This window comes from Taudactylus pleione, unplaced genomic scaffold, assembly GCF_031769625.1.
Source record: "Taudactylus pleione unplaced genomic scaffold, aTauple2 ptg000121l, whole genome shotgun sequence".
In the NCBI taxonomy this organism is placed as follows: domain Eukaryota; kingdom Metazoa; phylum Chordata; class Amphibia; order Anura; family Myobatrachidae; genus Taudactylus; species Taudactylus pleione.
Genome location: NW_028284523.1, coordinates 882003 through 900247, shown reverse-complemented (window position 1 = coordinate 900247; position 18245 = coordinate 882003). Strand labels below are relative to the sequence as shown.

Genomic DNA, 18245 nt, shown 5'->3' with positions numbered 1-18245 from the left:
TTCATTTGATAGCTTTACTGTTATTGGCGGTGTATATTCCTCCCCCCTATTCACATGATGTTCTTAAAAAGGTGGCTGAGTTCATGGCTTTGTCACCGGGGACGGCCACTATGTTTACGAGATGTCAATAATGTCCTGGACCCAGTATTAGGCAAGCATAGTGTGTCCTCTGATGGGGTGCGTATGAGGTGTTCCGGCTTTCCGGGTATGGTTGATGGGCTTGGTCTGGTTGATGCCTGGAGGGCAAGATATTCTGCTGTGAAAGTTTTAATGTTTTTCATGTACTCACCTCTCGTTCTCTAGGATTGACCTGGCACTGCTCACACGTGACCTACACCCAAGAGTTCACAAGGTTCAATATTAAACTAGGGGTATTTCCGATCATTCACCACTGACAGCTTGTATTTAGAGGGCCAAACTTTCTGGAAGCCCAATCAGTTCTTGCTGACGCGTATGAGCACTGGCGCAGAGCTGGAAGCCGTTTGGAAATAATTTTTCGAGTTAAATAGCGGCACTACCTCTATTTCAGTTATTTGGCACACCTTTAAATCATTCCTTAGAGGGACTTTAATACAGAGTGTAGCTGGCCTGAAGTCCTTCTATAAAAACCGTGAGTTGGGCCTGGAAGCTTCTTGCAGATCCTTAGAAATAGCTTATATCTCTGACAATTCGGATTTAAATAGGGAGCTTTGGTTAGCTGCCCAGAAGGCGTGGAAGGACTGTTTAACGGACAAGACTCATTATAAATTGTTGTTTAACACACATTTGCATTATACGTCTGGTGATAGACCTGGGTCTTATTTGGCCCATCTGGCAGGGGCTGAGTGTTCGTCGAAAATGGTGGTCAAAATAGTTGGCTCTGACAATGTTGCTCGTGTGCGGACTCCAAATATAGCAGCAGAGAGATATTATCAACAACTATATAGTACTAGATTAGTTTCTACTCAACGGGAACTGCGTACCTTTTTGCAGAATATATCTCTTCCAACACTTTCCCCAGAGGCAAGAGAGTTTCTTGACTCCCCTATAACTCTTGAGGAAATTGAATTGGCCATAAATTCTTTCCCCAATGGAAAGGCCCCAGGGGTCGATGGGATTACTCTATAGCATAGGTACTCAAACTCAGTCCTCAGGACACCAAACAGTGCATATTTTTCCAGGTCTCCTCCCAGAATCACAAGTGAAATAATTAGCTCCACCTGTGGATTCTTTAAAATGTGTAATTCAGTAATGAATACACCTGCGCACCTGCTGGGTGACCTGGAAAACGTGACCTGTGTGGGGTTCAGAGGACCGAGTTTGAGAACCACTGCTCTAGAACTATATAAAAAAAACTTATGTGCCCCAGCTGCTTGAGCTCTTTAACAAAATTTATGAAAGTAACATCCTCCAGAGTGTCAGAGGCACTAATAGTTGTTCTACCAAAACCAGGCAAAGATCCTACCCGAACTGAATCCTATTGCCTGGCCTCTAGGATTAATCAGGTTGATACACTCTGATCAGACGGGCTTTATGCCGGGTAAGTCCACCTTGGCTAATTTCTGTCGTTTGTTTACTCAGCTGCAGGTCTCCCACAAGGATGCTCAGACCTCTATTATTGTATCAATAGATGCCGCCAAAGTGTTTGATTCAGTGGAATGGGCGTTTTTGTGGGAGACTATGGACTGCTTTGGCATTGGTCCAGGCTATGTGAGGTGGGTTAAGTTATTATATTCAACTCTGGTGGCGAGGGTATCTCTAAATGGCTTTATCTCCTTGTCCTTCCCACTATCTAGAGGAACGCGGCAGGGTTGCCCACTCTCGCCCATTCTATTTGCTATAGCCATAGAGCCTTTAGCATGTCTTATTAGATCTAGTCCTGATATTTTTGGGTTCCCGGATTGATAAAATTGCACTATATGCCAATGACATATTACTTTTTATTACAAAATATAAAATTTCTATGCCTAAGGTCCTGGATATTATTGACTCATTTGGCCAGTATTCAGGATTACTGATTAATTGGGATAAATCGTGTATTCTTCCCATCAGGGGAACCTGCCCTATTAATCCCTTTGTATCTCTTCCATTGAAATGGGTGGATTCATTTAAATATTTTGAGGTTAGAATTTCCAATGTTCCCCAACGCTATGTATCACAGAATATTACTCCTTAATTATTAAAATGGTTTTGCCGCCCAAACTCTTGTATGTGCTTCAGCACTCCCCGATACATATTCCTCAGAAGGTCTTTAAACAGATAGTTGGATTACGGTCTTCATTGCTCAGGGTTAATAAAAGGGTTAGAATCAAATTGGACACTCCCACTAGGTCCTGTGATTTAGGAGGTATGGCGCTTCACTTCTTCAAATTCTATTACTATGCTGCACAATTAGCGCACCTATGGGAATGGATTAATGATACTACAGCTGACTCATTACCTGCACTTTTTTTAGTGCAATCAGGGTTATCACCTTGTCAATTACTGTTAAGTGATAATTTAAAGATAGTCCATATCCTGCTATTCTTATTTGGAGGCTGGTCCCGCGTATAATGCAAGCAGAGGGCTTAGACCCAGATACAGCCCTATCTCATGCTCGCGGACTTCAGGAACTAACTTTATTGCACGTTAGAGAGGTCTGGGGAGAATGGGGTGTGGTGTTGCTTGGACAATTGTACCATACAGGACTTTTGAAGTCCTTCCAGCAACTTCAACAAGAGTTTGATCTACCCTAAACGTTTTTTTATCGCTATCTTCAACTCAGACATGCTCTTAGAGCCCAATTCACAGGTTCTACTGGAGTCCCCTGTTCAAAGTTTACTACAATCTGCTGGCTCTAGACATTTGATATCAGTGATTTATTCTAATTTGTTGAATATGCACCATACTACTGATTTGCTAACCATTAAGTTGAAATGGGAAGCTGGTATAGGGGTAATTGCAGATGTTGTATGGAAGGAAGCCTTAGCTAGTACCAGCTGTTAGATACCAGCAGATTCAATTATTTTTAGCCCACAGGGTATATATGACACCTGAACGGTTGCTGAGAATAGGGGGAAGAATGGATTCAAACTGTCCTAAATGCAATTCGTCTGAAGGAACCTTTTGGCATTTATTATGGTGTTGTCCTTTAGTTATCTCCTTTTGGGAAGCTGTATTCCATGTCATTGTTTCTACAGGCATACCACAGGACATATTTTACCCCTCTAGCATGTGTACTAGCTGTAATAGATGATGATGTAGTAGACAAATACACCAAACCTTTGCATGCTTGCCAAAGTGTGTATAGCAAGAATGTGGATGGCGGCAAATGGCCTAGACCTATGGATGTGGCTTTCATTAGTTAACGCAGTCGCTGCCCGTGAGAAATATCTGTATGTGGCTAGGAAAACAGAGAAAAAATATCTTGACATCTGGGCACGGTGGCTGGACTCCCCTGACTATCGTTAAGGGGGAGGGGTCTTTGATCCTAATCTATATACTATTGGTGGAGTTAGATAGATTTGTCTATGCATTTGTACTGTGGATACTGTATATCGTTTGCCCAGCTATTTGTTCTCATATGATATTGTATATGTAAGCCACATTCTTTTTTGTATTTTGGTAGGACTATGATATATATTGATTAATATTATTGTATGATCGCTATATCTGATGCTTGTGTAGCTAGGAACGAGACCACACATATTATGGTGTTTATATATATTTTGTTTTATTACATACCAATATGTTTATTAACAGATATATTATATTTTGTTTTTTCTTTTTTATGTACTGTTAGAATTTTTTTTTCAATGTATAAAACTTTTAATAAAAAAAGCATTGGATTAAAAAAAAAAACACAGCAATGGGGCAGCACAATATACTGTAGTACCAAATCAGCAGAGGACGAGTCGAAACAAGCAAGGTACCAAATCAGGAGGAGAAGAATGGTCACAAAACGCTGAGTTTGAAACAATGGGAAACACTAATACTGAGGAGCACAGTAAAATGCTGGAGCTAGGAAGACTTAATACTCTGGCACTGAGAAGTACTCAGAGTCCTGTTTAAATAGGCACACTGATGGTCAGCTGACTGTAAGCAGGCACGGATTTGCCACAAGGCAACATAAGTGGCCGCCTAGGGCCCGGCGTGTCCCAGGGCCGGGCCCCACAAGACTACAATAAATGGCATGTAGTTGAAATCCATTGCTGTGCCTCTGTAAAACCTTCCCAGAGGAGCACAGCATGCACCACATGACGTCATGCGGGCCCGCACTCCCACTAGGGGGCCCTGCATAATGCTGCTGGTGCAGGGAAAGAGATTAGGGGAGGAGGCTGCTGCCTATGAGGAGGGGAGAGCTGAGCCAGGTCCATGGCTGTGCAACTGCACGTAAACGATTCCAGCACCCACCTGCTATAGTCAGGGAGGGGAGGGGGTTTGGTTGATGTTTCCAGCACCTACCTGCTAATCCTATAGACCTCAGCCAGGGGGAGGGGAGTTTGTGTGTCTTCCTGTGCCATGTGAATGCATAATAAATGAATGTGTGTCAGTAAGTGTGTATGTCAGTAAGGGGTGTCTGTGAGTATGTACAATAAGTGTCAGTTACCACATACTGAAAGATTCCTCTTACTGTGTCAATAAGTGTGTCTCTGTCAGGAAGTGATGTCCGTGTCAGTAAGAGGTGTCGGTGTCAGTAAGTGTGTTTGTGGTAGTAAGTGGTACCTGTCAGGAAGAGATGTCCATGTCAGTAAAGAGGCACATCCACTAACAGATAGTGGAACGACAGTACGATTACAACATTGTAATCGTACAGTCGTTCCTCTTCCCCGGCAGTGCCTACACTGAGTGATATGTTGTTCAGTGTAGGCACCCTCCCTCATCCCTGAACATGGTCAATCTGTCGTTATTGGCAGATTGACCGGCATGTCCAGGCGATGATTGATGACAGAAACGACCAGCGCGAGCGCGCATCACTGGCCATTTCCGACATTATAGTGCACAATGTATTTATCGTTCATTAATATCGCCTAGTGGATGTGCACCTTAAGGGGAGTCTGTGTCAGTAAGAGGTGTCTGTGTAGGTAAGTGTGTCTGTGTCACTAAAGGTGCGTACACACTGGGCGATATTACTAAGCGACTGCACGATTACGACATCGTAATCGCGCAATCGCTCAGTAATCGTGCACAAATCGTGCGCTTTTATGTCAGAAACGACCAGCGATGCGCACTCCCGCTGGTCGTTTCCGACATTGTCCATCGCCTGAACATACAGCACAATCTGCCGATAACGACAAATTGGCATGTTCAGGAATGATGGACAGTGCCTGCACTGAACGACTGATCGTTCAGTGCAGACACTACAGGGGATCAGGAACAACGGTACGATTACGATGTCGTAATCGTACTGTCTTTCCTGATCGCACAGTGTGTACGCACCTTAAGGGCTCTATTTATTAACATTATTTTTACAAAAATAAAGTGAAAAAAGGTGTTTTCACACCCTTTTCACATTATTTTAGTATCACTTAAAGTTACTAAAGGACAATTGGAGTAGACTTAGTAAAATTCTACTCCAACCCGTAATTATCACTTATTTTTAGTAAGCAGTTCGCATTTCCCATCATTGTAATGGGAAATGCGATCTGTCTGGGATTTACTAAAAATAAATTGTGAAGAAATACCGGGGAAAGCCCTGTGATAATAACTATCCAGGTTCTCCCCCGGTTACCGGACTCCTGCTCCACTGTAACAGGCAGAGCAGAGCCCGGAGCCAGCCCCAGTGATCAGCTCTGTGGTCTAAACAGACCACACGGTGATCTTTGCTTTAAAAAAAAAAGCTTACCAGGGACCGGAGATCGGTGCTCCGGTGATGTCCCCCTGTTTGGTCAGCTGGTCTCCCATCCTGCACTGGGACCCAGTTAGTGCAGGATGGGAGATCAGCTGACTGGAGCCATGGAGGACATCGACGGAGAACGATCACCGGAGGCAAGTGCAAATCAGTGAGGGGGGCAAAGGTCGCGGGGCTTAGCGGTGGCCGGTCAGCGCATGCATGGGCACTTGTCGCAGTACTTTTTGCGAAAATACTGTGATAAGTGTGCGGAGGGGATTCGCAGGGACAGAGCTTTATCGCAAGCTCTGTAGCTGCAAGGGATTTTTAGTAAGTCCCTGTGACATTGGCTGAATTCGCCTGACGCATACGGGCGACTATCGGCCATAATGTGCGATCACGGCTTAGCGTCCGGGTCTGAATCAGGCCCTAAGTCTATGGTGCCCTAGGACTGTACTACGAAAGAAGAATTATCACATCACTAGAGGAATGGCCCTATAAGACATGGTTTTTGTAGAAAGATTTTCAGTAATGCTTTAGGCCCACAAGACTTACCGTTTACATATCTAGCACAGAATTTGTGTTTCACACCAAGCAATGCTCATCCTGTTTTGTCATCTCTCTCCTGTAGGCGCTGTTTAATACTGCCCATACTATAGAACAGTGGTTCTATAGTATGGGCAGTGGTTCAGGACCCCACACAGCTCACGTTTTCTAGGTCACCGAGCAGGTGCACAGGTGTATTCATTACTCACTGACACATTTTATTAGATCCACAGGTGGAGATAATTATCTTACTTGTGATTCTGTGAGGAGACCTGGAAAACATGCACTGATTGGGGTCCTGAGGACAGAGTTTGAGAACCTGTGCTATAGAAGCTGCATTATTAGGAAACAACCCTGCAGAGCCCAAAAAACACCATAACGTCTTATAGTGATACTATTGAATTTAAGGCACAGAAACACAAATCTCAGGTGCACAACTCCAAATTATTAATGCGGGTAGGTCCCTAACATACCAAGGTTCAAATCCAGTTTTTGGGGGGTCCTGCGCTCTGGATTTGAACCTTGGTATGTTAGGGACCTACCCGAAAGAGGTTACCTGGATATGGTGGGTAGGCCCATAAGCTTGGCCATGATTATGCTAAAAACCTCTATTGATTGCAAAATTTTATTGCATTTATATATATCATTAATAATTTGGAGTTGTGCACCTGAGATTTGTGTTTCTGTGTCTGCAATTAGTCTCATCAGGTAGCACCTCCCACTATATATAGAGTCAGGTTGTGCAGTCCAGAAATCTTTCCCATATGCACTATTGAATTTAATCAATGCTTACGTCTAAGCTGTTCTTTATCTGGGTTGTTATTTACTTACCAAATGACACAATAGTTTCTCTAGCTGTGTTTCTCACCTCCTCTACTTCTGACTGGCACAAGCATGCAATCTGGTCAATGCTGGCAGTGCCCTGTCAATGGAAAAAGATATATATAAATAATTGAAAAGTTCAGTGTGTGATATTCATAGTCACTTTTCACCCAAATTATAAAACATTTGGGGAAGGACGGAGCACCTTGTCCTGCAAAATTGCAATATTTATAGAATCCTACTTTATTGTAATCCTTGACTTCAGGGGTAGGCAATGTGTGGCACTCCAGCTGATGTTGAACTACACATCCCAGCATGCCCTGCCACAGTTTTAGCATGCCCTAACTGCAAAACAGTCAGGGCTTGATGGGTGGTGTAGTTCCACAGCAGCTGGAGTGCCAGACGCTGTCTACTGTCCCTCTAATTACTTTCCTCCTATATTTCCTCCAATATTTGCACAGATGACTATTATAGTGTTCAAACTTTTTTCTTTGCAATGTGTTTTTTTCAATAATGTTAACTTTTGTAACAACTCAAAACCCTACACATGTCAGTCAGGGAGAGGGAGAGGGCCACAGTCTATGCTGCAGAACAGCTATAACACCACTTGCCACAGCTAACTGGTGCAACCTGCCACACTGACTTATTACTCTAAAGCCACATACACACTAGACAGTGTGTATGCGATGATATCGTCGGCAAGGGTGCCGGCATCAGCAAGTGTATACACACGTGCCCATGCCGATCAGCGACGGACGATGGCGTGGAGGGGGGAGCAGGGCCATGCTGCATTCAGCAGCATGGCATCGCTCACGGTATCCCCAGAGTGGGCTGCAAGTACAGCCGACTGGGGATATCGTTAACGACCTGCGGGAGCGCTCATTGTTTGTCGTACACAATATGAACGATATATCATTGAACGATAATTGTTATTGTTCAAATTGTTCAGTTTTATCGTCTAGTGTGTATGCCCCTTAAATTTTCTTCAGTTTATAATCATTGTGTGATGCAGGAAAAATCTATGATATAAAACTGTAATATGAAAATGAACATTGAATCTGACATGGCTGAAGCATATTCAGTACACATTCCCCCTTATATGGTCATAACTTCTAGACTGCACCATGGTAGGATGGACACTTACTTTCAGATGTTTCAGTGCCAGGCAAGCCGACCTCTGCAGTTTCACGTCACTGTCAGATAAGAGCCCCGTGTAATACAGCACTGCCTGGTAAGGTGAGAACATTCATAAAAAACCAGGACAGAACACACTGATACCATTATGTGCACAATAGCCAGATTTAAACCATTTTTGCTGCAAGTTTGTAACCGATTTTCTGTCAAGGCCCCCATACATCAGAGATTGATTGCAGCAATCGTGCAATTTGCAATTGATTGTGTATAAAAATCTTTGCAGAATTGCCACAATCGATTGAAAAAGGGAAAGATTTTTGTACACAATCGATTGCAAATTGCACGATTGCAGCAATCAATCTCTGATGTATGAGGGCCTTTAGATTATCTGTCAGATTTTCCCTTGAAAAAGTGAACGATTCTTTGAAGTGTAATGAACGATTATTTGAACGAATAATGGGGGTCATTCAGACCCGTTCGCGAGCAAAGGACGCTCGCAAACGGGTCGATGTTCCCCCACTGCGCATGCGCATGACGGAGGGAGCTCCGTCGTGCGCATGCGCGAGACCCGGACTGCGACAGCCAAGCTGTCGCTCCGGGTCTCGCACCAAAGGGGGCGTGCTGTCGATGTTGATTGACAGCACGCCCCCTTTGGTGGGCGTGCTGGGGGCGTGCCTGCCAGACGGAGGCGTTCCCATGGGAACGCCTACCGTCTGGAGCCGGCCCCACTGACATCACTAGTGATGTCAGTGGGAGTGATTTTGGCTCTGATAGAGCCAAAATCACTCCTGGGCTTGCGGCAGCGAGACCCTACCGCAGGGTCTCCGTTGCAAGCCCGATGGTCAAGACCATCATCATGGACGCTCGCATATGCTGTGGGTGGTCACCCACAGCTATGCGAGCGTCCAAGAGGACGCTCCATTTTCAGGGAGGAGGGCCCTGATTCAGAGCGAGCGCTCTGGTCACAGCGTTCAGCTCTGAATCAGGCCCAATGTTCCTTCCCTTAATGAAAATCGTCATGTTGGACAGTCTGAAATGGACGATGAACGATAACTACAAATGGGAGTGCGCATTTGTGATTATTGTCCATCGTTATAACTCATAAACTGAACAATTTTTTTTGAACGATTTAACAATAATGACGTCGTTATCGACAAATCATTCAAAAAATCGTTACGTGTGTATGCACCTTAAAGCTTAGGGTTTAGGAGATCATGCTGGGTGCCCTCCTTTACAGAGCTGTAAAAAGTTTCTTCTAAATCCTGTCTAGCCTCCAGTATGTGTTATTAGGCATTCTCATTTACCTCCTGCCCAGTGTGTTACACTGCCACTTCCAAAAATGAGTTTCCTCACCAGTCAAAGTAGTTGCACTGTTTGCTGCACTCCACTTCCTTAGAGGAAAATTCAACCAATGGATTTCTTATTTCACACCCCACTAACTGTGCAGGATTTTTTTGTGTACAGACATAGGAAGTTATGCAAAAATAAAATAAAACTAAGTAAACATAAGAAAAAAGTAAGAAAATTGAACTATGACTATATCGGCTTAATTTGAGCTTAAAAGGGAAGTTTCCAAACCAATTCTCATATATGACATTCCTAGAAAAAAAAACAGCAACATGCATTTACATAAATTTCCTATGTCTGTCTCAAGATGGGGAGCAGGTGATCAGTTTGTCGGGGGGGGGGGCTATTCAGTGAAAACAGGCTCTAGACAAGGCATGTCAAACTCGCGGCCCAAATACATATATTATGCAGCCCAGTCACCTCGGCCGCGATCAGAGCTGAGCTCCGATCGCGGCAGGGGTGACTGGGCCACATAATATTTGTGTTTACTCTATTTAAAAGTTGGAACGCTGATCTCTGAACTGATCAGAGGTTACTTTAGTCTCTGATCGCTTCAGAGGCCAGCGCTCCCTGTGATGCAGTTCGCGGGTGACGTCATGACGTCACCCGCAATGAGAGGAGCCTGCCCTGCTGGATCTAGTTAAATCCAGTCAGCGGCAGCATCTACACGGGAGCGGTACCCTGCAGCCAGCGTGAAGAGAGGTAAGTACTGCACAGGGGAGTGGGGCCTATTCCATACCAGGATGGGGGTCATTACTGGGGGCACAGCATAATGGGCACTACTGGGGGTACTGCGTAACGGGCTCTTCTACACGGGAACAAGGGGCACTGCATAATGGACACTACTGGGGGCACTGCGTAAGTGGCTCTAATACAGGGGGCATTGCATAAGGGTCTACTGTGGGCACTGCATAAGGGGCATTACTAGGGACACTGCAAACAATTTTAGACGGCACAAATAAGCAGACTCATGGCTTTTTCATTCACTAAAAGGTAAAGATTACTATAATAATTGCATTATCTCTACAGAACACAAATTGTGCTGCCATCTAGTGAATGTGAAGTCATTGATAAAATTTCATCATGCATATAATTGTAGTGTAGCCAAGTTCCAGTTTGTGTTTCTTTGCCAGGCCGCGCTGTGTATGTAATTTCCCATTTTGCCAGTTTTCGCATGTACTGTTACTGTATCAATAAAGCTGGGTGATGATGGTCAACGCATTATTGTGTGTGGTGATTTTGGGGAACAGTTAAGACCTAGGGGGAGATCAAATCTTCTAAAGAATGGAGAATTGCCCATGGGAATCACCCAGCTTCAACCTATCCGTCAATAGAATGTATTTGATAAATGCTAGCTAGAAGCTGATTGGTTGCTATGGCCAACTTCTCCACTCTTTATTAGGGTTGATATATCTCCCAGCCTGTGTGCATCTTTTTGCAATCTGGAGATTTTTTGCTTAGCTGTAACTAAAATAAAAAAACTTTTAGAACTGATAATAATAATAATAATAATAATAATTTATTAATAATAATAGTGTGTTCTTATGTTCTACAATTTTTATGATCTATTTTTTTATACAAATTCCTCCTTATGGCAATACATCATTGAGCCCAAGACTACCAACCTTCATCTATGGACAGTTAAAACATTCTTCCATACCGATGTGGTATGAATTTATATTTTTATTAATGTGCAAATATTAATATTTACAAATAAAATGAATGGCAGGTAAAAACCACTGTGCAAACATTTTTAATTGAATTAAAAAAAATAAGGCAGATCACTGGGATAGTGATGTTATTGTATGATCATCCCCTCAGTGTCCATTGTAGGACAACCTAACTGATGTTATTTGGTTTTCATGGTTTAATTAGATCATTATAAGCCTGCACATAGCAGCAAGACTGTTCATTATAGAGATGAGATCAGTGATGATGGCCTCTGTCGGGTCACGGTTCATACCTTCTGCTTGAAGCGTTTGTTTGCCGCTGCTCTGCAGAGGAAGCTTGCAGTCACTTTGCACAGCTTCAAGTTCTCATCGATCTGAAAAGCAGCCACAAGTCTCAGGAACTGCGGTAGAGGCTGGAGCCGTGCAATCTGCTTTGTTTTCAATTTTTTAATCTTCTTGAGACGCCCGGGAAGTTGTAGATCACCAATAAGGGTGACTGCGGAGGGAAATAAGATGTTCTGTACAAGGCCGTCAAAACAAACCTGTCATCCTATTTGATCATAGTGTGCTCTAGAGAGTCATTGAGAGGTATTCAATATGAAACGTTAACCTCGCCGTCTAAAATTTCGCCGCACATCGGAGCTTTTGCCGGCGAAACAGTATCGCGCGCGCGCCCCCGCTTATCCCCGTATTCAATATGAAATAGTCGAAAACGGGACCCGGCGATACATGGATCGGCAAAAACAAAGGGGAATTTTTTGGAAATAATTGTAGGACCCCCTAAAGATGTCCAGACCTTGGGGATCACTATGGGTACCCCTGTTTTTGCCTGCAGAAGAAAGTCGGAGTTTTTAAATAGCCGCGGCAGGTGTTTTTTTTCCCGACTTTGAAGAAGTGATGCAGAAGAGCATTTAGCTTTTTTTTTTCATTTTTAAAAGTGGTCCCATCAATCTGCAAAAATGCACCTGCCGCTACTTTGTGCAATGAAAAAAAACACCTGCCCCATACTTGGGGACCCCACTAGAATTAATTTAGTTTGGCCTTTTTTTTTCACCATTTTTTTTATTTTTTTAGGGTGTCCCGATTTTTTTTTTTTTTTACCATTTCCTTTTTAAGGGGACATTCCCAAAAGTACAGGCTATTTCTACTTCAGGGTCCATAGGGTATCCACAGGATACCTTGGGGTATAGGTGTGACGTCAGTCGCAGGGCACCAAAGAGTTAAGCTTTCAGCCTCCCAGGATGCACTAGGTCCCCCTCCTATACCCCGCCCCCGGGCCAAGGCACCTCAGTTTAGTTTGGTGCCCGGCCGGAGTCGGGTGCACCTGTTGGAGTGGGGGCTAGAAGAGCCCCTGAAGCTTTTTCTTCATGCAGCTGTGGCTGCACATCTGGATGAACAGCATGGACAGTCAGTCCTGACGTCCATGCTGTCTTCCCTACACCCCGCCGGTACCAGAACGCTGGTACTGATCCGGGGATGCTGGTGGGCGTCTGGGGTCACAGCTAGCGGTGACCCCAGATGCTCCGGACCATGGCCGGATTCAAGGGGGACAGAGGTAAGCAGCGGGGTCCCGCGGTGGGTCCCCGCTGATCACATGGTCCTAAGTCCCCAGGCAGGGGGCTCCCTGGGGACTGGCTGCAGTGTGGAGCCAGGCGACCAACCTGCGCTTCCACTACCCCCTGGGACAGCGGACCGCAGCAGAGCGGTAGCGCTGCGGCGTCCCAGGGGTTAAATGCATGCCAGGGGAGCGCGCCTTCCCTGTCTCACAGCCGGCGCCTCCCCCGCTGCACACAGCCCTCTCTGCATGCTGCCGACTGGTCCTGTGGCAGCGCTCCTCCCCCAGGCCAGCCTCCTCTCTGCTCCTCGGCGGCCATCTTCTCCAGAACGCATGGTGAACGCTGCTGGAAGCGCTGGACGGAAGCATCGTGGTCTGGGTCCCCCCGCATACCTCTCCTCCGCTGTGGCTCAGGTCTGTGTATGCAGCGCTGTGTCCTACCAGGCCCTGTGTCTGTGTAGTTGAGTAATCAGCGCTGTTAGTGCAGGAATTGTTATTTCTCTGCATTGTATGTGACTGTGCTAGCGCTGCCTGTAACTTTTCTTCTCTAAACTGTCAGCTTTATTACTGTCCCTGTTCTTCTGCTAAAGCCCTTGCGGTGCGGTGCTGCAGGGTGGTCTCTCGCCTATTTAATACTTAATTGGTGAGAGAGGTCACATACGTGGTGCCATCATGTCTGAAAGTGATTTTCCCCTCCGGCTACAGTGTACCACGTGCAAAGTACCGTTAGCGGAGGGGGAGGGTAGCGCGGAGGGCCTTTGCCGGCAGTGTTTGTCCATGGCGCGGCCTATTACGGTTACAGCACCGGTACAGGAGCCGCCCTGGGCTTGTTTCGCTCAGGCGTTAACAGCTTTAGTGGGCCAGTTAGCTCCGCAGCCCGCGTTTACTCCGATGGGTTTGTCCCAGCAGTCTGTGGTGTCGTCACCCATGCAGGGGTTCCCACGACAATTGGTGGTACCCCACAGTCTCCCTATTTCCCCGCTCCCGGGTTCTCAGGAGCCAGCGTGGGTTAACTCCCTGACGAGTTCTGTACAGCACTTGTCGGATGTGTTGCAAGGGGAGTCTGTGATGCGGCCTCATAAAAGGCCGGTGGCGTCTCTGTCCGCTCCTTATGAGGATGACGAAGGGACGTCTGATGATGGGGAGATTCTGGATCCTTACGATCAGGAACCTCTCCATACTAAGGACGCTGATGCTAAGTCCAAAGTATATATTCCTGGACTTATTCGGGCGGTCCGCACAGCCTTGGTGATTGAGGACGAAGTTCCCCCAGCGGCTAAATCTAAGTATGCCTTTTTCAAAGATGTGAAGGGCGATGCCACAGTCTTTCCTCTTTCGGGTCAGTTGGTGGACCATTTAGAGGAGGAGTGGAAACAACCTGGCAAAAGATACCAGCCGCAGAGACGCCTGGCGGTGGCTTATCCGTTCGCGGATAATTATTTTGCTAAGTGGGAATCCCCTCCACAGGTGGATTCTCACGTGACCCGTCTTGTCCGTAGTGCCACATTGCCGATGCCATCCATGTCCTCCCTTAAGGATGCTATGGACCGCAAGGTAGAAATCTGCCTGAAGTCCGCTTATTCCCTTGCAGGGGGGGCAGCACGGCCGGCTATGGCCATTTGCTGGGTTGCCAGAGCGATGGAGCGCTGGGCGGATTCATTAGAGGCTTCTTTTGAATCCGACTGTCCGGCTGAACAGGCGGAGTTGATTGGCAATCTCCGTGATTCGGCCACCTACATCAACGAGGCGGCTCTAGACATTAGTACTCTGGTGTCTAGAATTTCTTCAGCAGCGGTAGCTGCTCGTCGCACCTTGTGGCTGCGATCCTGGAAGGCGGACGCAGATTCCAAGAAAGGTCTGGAAGCGTTGCCGTTTACCGGAGAAGTTCTCTTCGGTCCGGATCTGGATAAGATTGTGGCCACGCTGGCGGCAGCCAAATCTGCTTGTCTCCCGTCGGCCGCTGCTCCTTCTGGTTCGGGACCATCGTCCTTTCGGTCATCTAGGGCCCAGGGCAGGCCCAAACCACAGTCGTTTCCTCGACAGGCTGGCCCTAAGAAATCGGTCAAGCCCCGGAAGCAGGCATGGAGTACCAGACGTCCGGCCCCCAAGCCAGATGACAAGTCTGCGGCCTGACGGTCCGGGCCTCCCTTTGGGGGATCCCAGGGTGGGAGGCCGCCTGCTACAGTTCGCCCAGTGTTGGTCGGTCACTACGACAGACACTTGGGTTCTGGAGGTGGTTTCCCACGGATACGCCCTCTCCTTCCGGCACAGACCCCCGGCTCGCTTCTTCACCACGGGTCTCCCATCAGACCGGAACAAGGCTACGGAGCTGCGGAAGGTATTGCACACTATGCTCCAGGCTGGAGTTATAGTGCCTGTTCCATTCTCCCAGAGGGGCCAGGGTTTCTATTCAAATCTATTTTTGGTACAGAAACCCAATGGGTCATATCGTCCGATTCTCAACCTCAAAGCACTCAACAAGTCTTTGCGGGTCCCGAAGTTTCGGATGGAGACCCTACGGTCCATCATTCTGGCGCTGGAACCTGGGGACTACATGGTGTCATTGGACATACAGGACGCTTACCTGCATGTCCCTATTCTTTTGCGCCATCAACAGTTCCTCAGGTTTGCAATCCGCAGCGACCACTTCCAGTTTCGGGCGTTACCTTTTGGCCTGGCAACAGCACCACGTGTTTTCACCAAGGTGATGGCGGTCATGGCGGCTTCTCTGCGGCTGCAGGGAGTCTGCATGTTACCGTATTTGGACGACCTGTTATTGGTGGCAGGATCTCCAGAGCTCCTGTTACGCCACTTGGACCTGACCATTGCACTGCTGCAACGGCACGGCTGGCTAATCAACTGGCAGAAGTCCACTCTAATCCCGTCTCGGAGGATTCTGCATCTTGGAGCCTTATTGGACTCGGGACAGCAAAGGATCTTCGTGACGGAGGACAAGATCTCTGCTTTACAGTCAAGGGTGCGCAGTTGCCTGCACAGCCGCCGGGTGTCCTTACACTCGGCGATGAGGTTACTGGGCTCCATGGTGTCGGTGTTCGACATGGTGGAATACGCCCAGTTTCACTCCAGACCTCTGCAGCACCTGATCCTGTCCAAGTGGAACGGGCTGACTCAGTCTCTGAAGTCCCAGACGATTGTGCTCACCCAGGAGGTTCGCCTGTCCCTTACGTGGTGGTTACAGACGACCCACCTCAACAAGGGACGTCCGTTCTGGGTTCCAAATTGGGTCCTGTTGACAACGGACGCCAGTCTTCGGGGCTGGGGAGCAGTTTCGGGTCCACACTTGTTCCAGGGCAGGTGGACGCCGACAGAAGCGGAGCTTCCAATAAATATCTTGGAACTCCGTGCGGTCTTCAATGCTCTCCAGCAGGCACAGCGGTTTCTCCAGGGTCGCCCGGTGCAGGTCCAGTCGGACAACGCTACCACCGTGGCCTACATAAACAGGCAAGGAGGAACTCGCAGTCGGGCGGCTCTCGTAGAGGTCTCTCGGATCCTGGTTTGGGCGGAGCGCAATCTTCCGGCCATATCAGCGGTCTTCATCCCGGGAGTGCTAAATTGGGAGGCGGACTTTCTAAGTCGCCAGGACGTTCATCCGGGGGAATGGTCCCTGCACCCGGACGTTTTTCAACTACTGGTGGACAGGTGGGGTCTTCCAGAAATCGACCTCATGGCGTCCCGGCACAACAACAAGTTGCCGGTGTACGGGTCTCGCACAAGAGACGAAGGGGCGTCTCTGGTGGATGCTCTGTCCGTCCGGTGGACGTTCCGGTTCGCATACCTGTTCCCTCCGGTCTCCCTTCTTCCACGGGTAATCCGGAAATTCAAACAGGAAGGAGGGACGCTCCTGTTGATAGCTCCCGCGTGGCCCAGACGGCACTGGTTCTCAGACCTTCAGGGTCTGTCCGTGGACAGTCCTCTGCGGTTGCCGCTATGACCGGACCTTCTGTCTCAGGGTCCTTGCCTTCACCCGGACCTGACTCGGCTGTCTTTGACGGCGTGGCTGTTGAGACGGCCATGCTGAGGTCCCGGGGGTTTTCCAGCTCTGTGGTGCGTACCATGTTACGAGCTCGGAAACCGTCTTCCGCGAGGATATACCATCGCGTGTGGCATACGTTCTTCCAGTGGTGTCGACCGAGAGGTTATGCACCGCGGGAGTTTCGTCTGTCTCGGATTCTCGCCTTCCTGCAAGCGGGACTAGATCATGGGCTTCGCCTTGCTTCTTTGAAGGTACAGGTTTCGGCCCTATCTGCCTGGTTTCACCGTAGGATTGCTACAATCCCGGATGTGCGCACCTTTATGCAGGGTGTTCTCCGCATTCAGCCGCCCTTTGTTCCACCTGTGGCGCCTTGGGATTTGGCTGTGGTCCTGAGGGCTCTCCAAGGACCGCCGTTTGAACCACTGGGCTCAGTGGATCTTAAATGGCTAACAGCTAAGACTGTTTTCCTTCTGGCCATTGCTTCGGCCAGACGTGTTTCTGAGTTAGGGGCTCTTTCTTGTAGACCCCCTTTCTTGGTTTTTCATGGGAACAGGGCAGTGCTCCGCACTCGGCCCGAGTTTCTTCCCAAAGTTGTTTCCCAGTTTCATGTTAACGAGGAAATAGTTGTTCCGGCCTTTAACTCACCGGGTCTTTCCGTGGGTGAGGCCTCTTTGGATGTTGTGCGGGCCTTAAGGACTTATGTTGACCGCACTTCTTCGTTTAGGAAGTCGGACGCTTTGTTTGTCCTCTATGGCTTCCGTAAAAAGGGTTGGCCTGCTTCAAAGCAAACTTTGGCAGCCTGGATCCGTATGGCTATTTCTGAAGCTTATCTTCATGAAGGCCTACCGGTCCCTCCTTCTCTGAAGGCTCATTCCACTAGGTCTGTGGGTCCTTCGTGGGCAGCTCGACGTGGTGCCTCGGCAGTTCAGATCTGCAAGGCTGCTACGTGGTCTTCTGTCCATACCTTCGTGAGGTACTACAGGTTTGACACCTTCGCCTCTCAGGATGCTTCCTTCGGGCGGCGGATTATCCTTTCTGCACAGGAGCGTCCCCACCCTTAAAGGATACTGCTTTGGGACATCCCCAAGGTATCCTGTGGATACCCTATGGACCCTGAAGTAGAAAATATGAGATATGGTAAGAACTTACCCTTGTTATCTCTATTTCTACGAAGTCCATAGGGTTCCACAGGACTCCCGCCCTGTCGCACCTGTGCTGCAGATGGGCTTTGCTCTGGTCACCGGTTTTCCGTCTCCCTCTGGTGAGAATGTGATTCTTGTATGTGTCCAGATCTTTGTTCTCTCTCTTCCTTTTCCTCCTCCGGCCTCTGGCTTGGTAACTAACTGAGGTGCCTTGGCCCGGGGGCGGGGTATAGGAGGGGGACCTAGT

At 47.7% G+C, this 18245-nt stretch overlaps 1 protein-coding gene across 1 annotated transcript in view; it reads right to left on the bottom strand.

Annotated features, from left to right (window-relative positions):
• RIPOR3 (RIPOR family member 3) overlaps positions 1-18245 on the bottom strand; it is a 225174-nt gene that overhangs the window by 9132 nt on the left and 197797 nt on the right. The window contains exons 19-21 of the mRNA XM_088472128.1: positions 11601-11803; positions 8301-8384; positions 7166-7256 (exon numbers count right to left, since the gene is read on the bottom strand). Coding sequence (XP_088328254.1) covers positions 7166-7256; positions 8301-8384; positions 11601-11803 — 378 coding nt within the window. The remainder of the gene's footprint in view (positions 1-7165; positions 7257-8300; positions 8385-11600; positions 11804-18245) is intronic.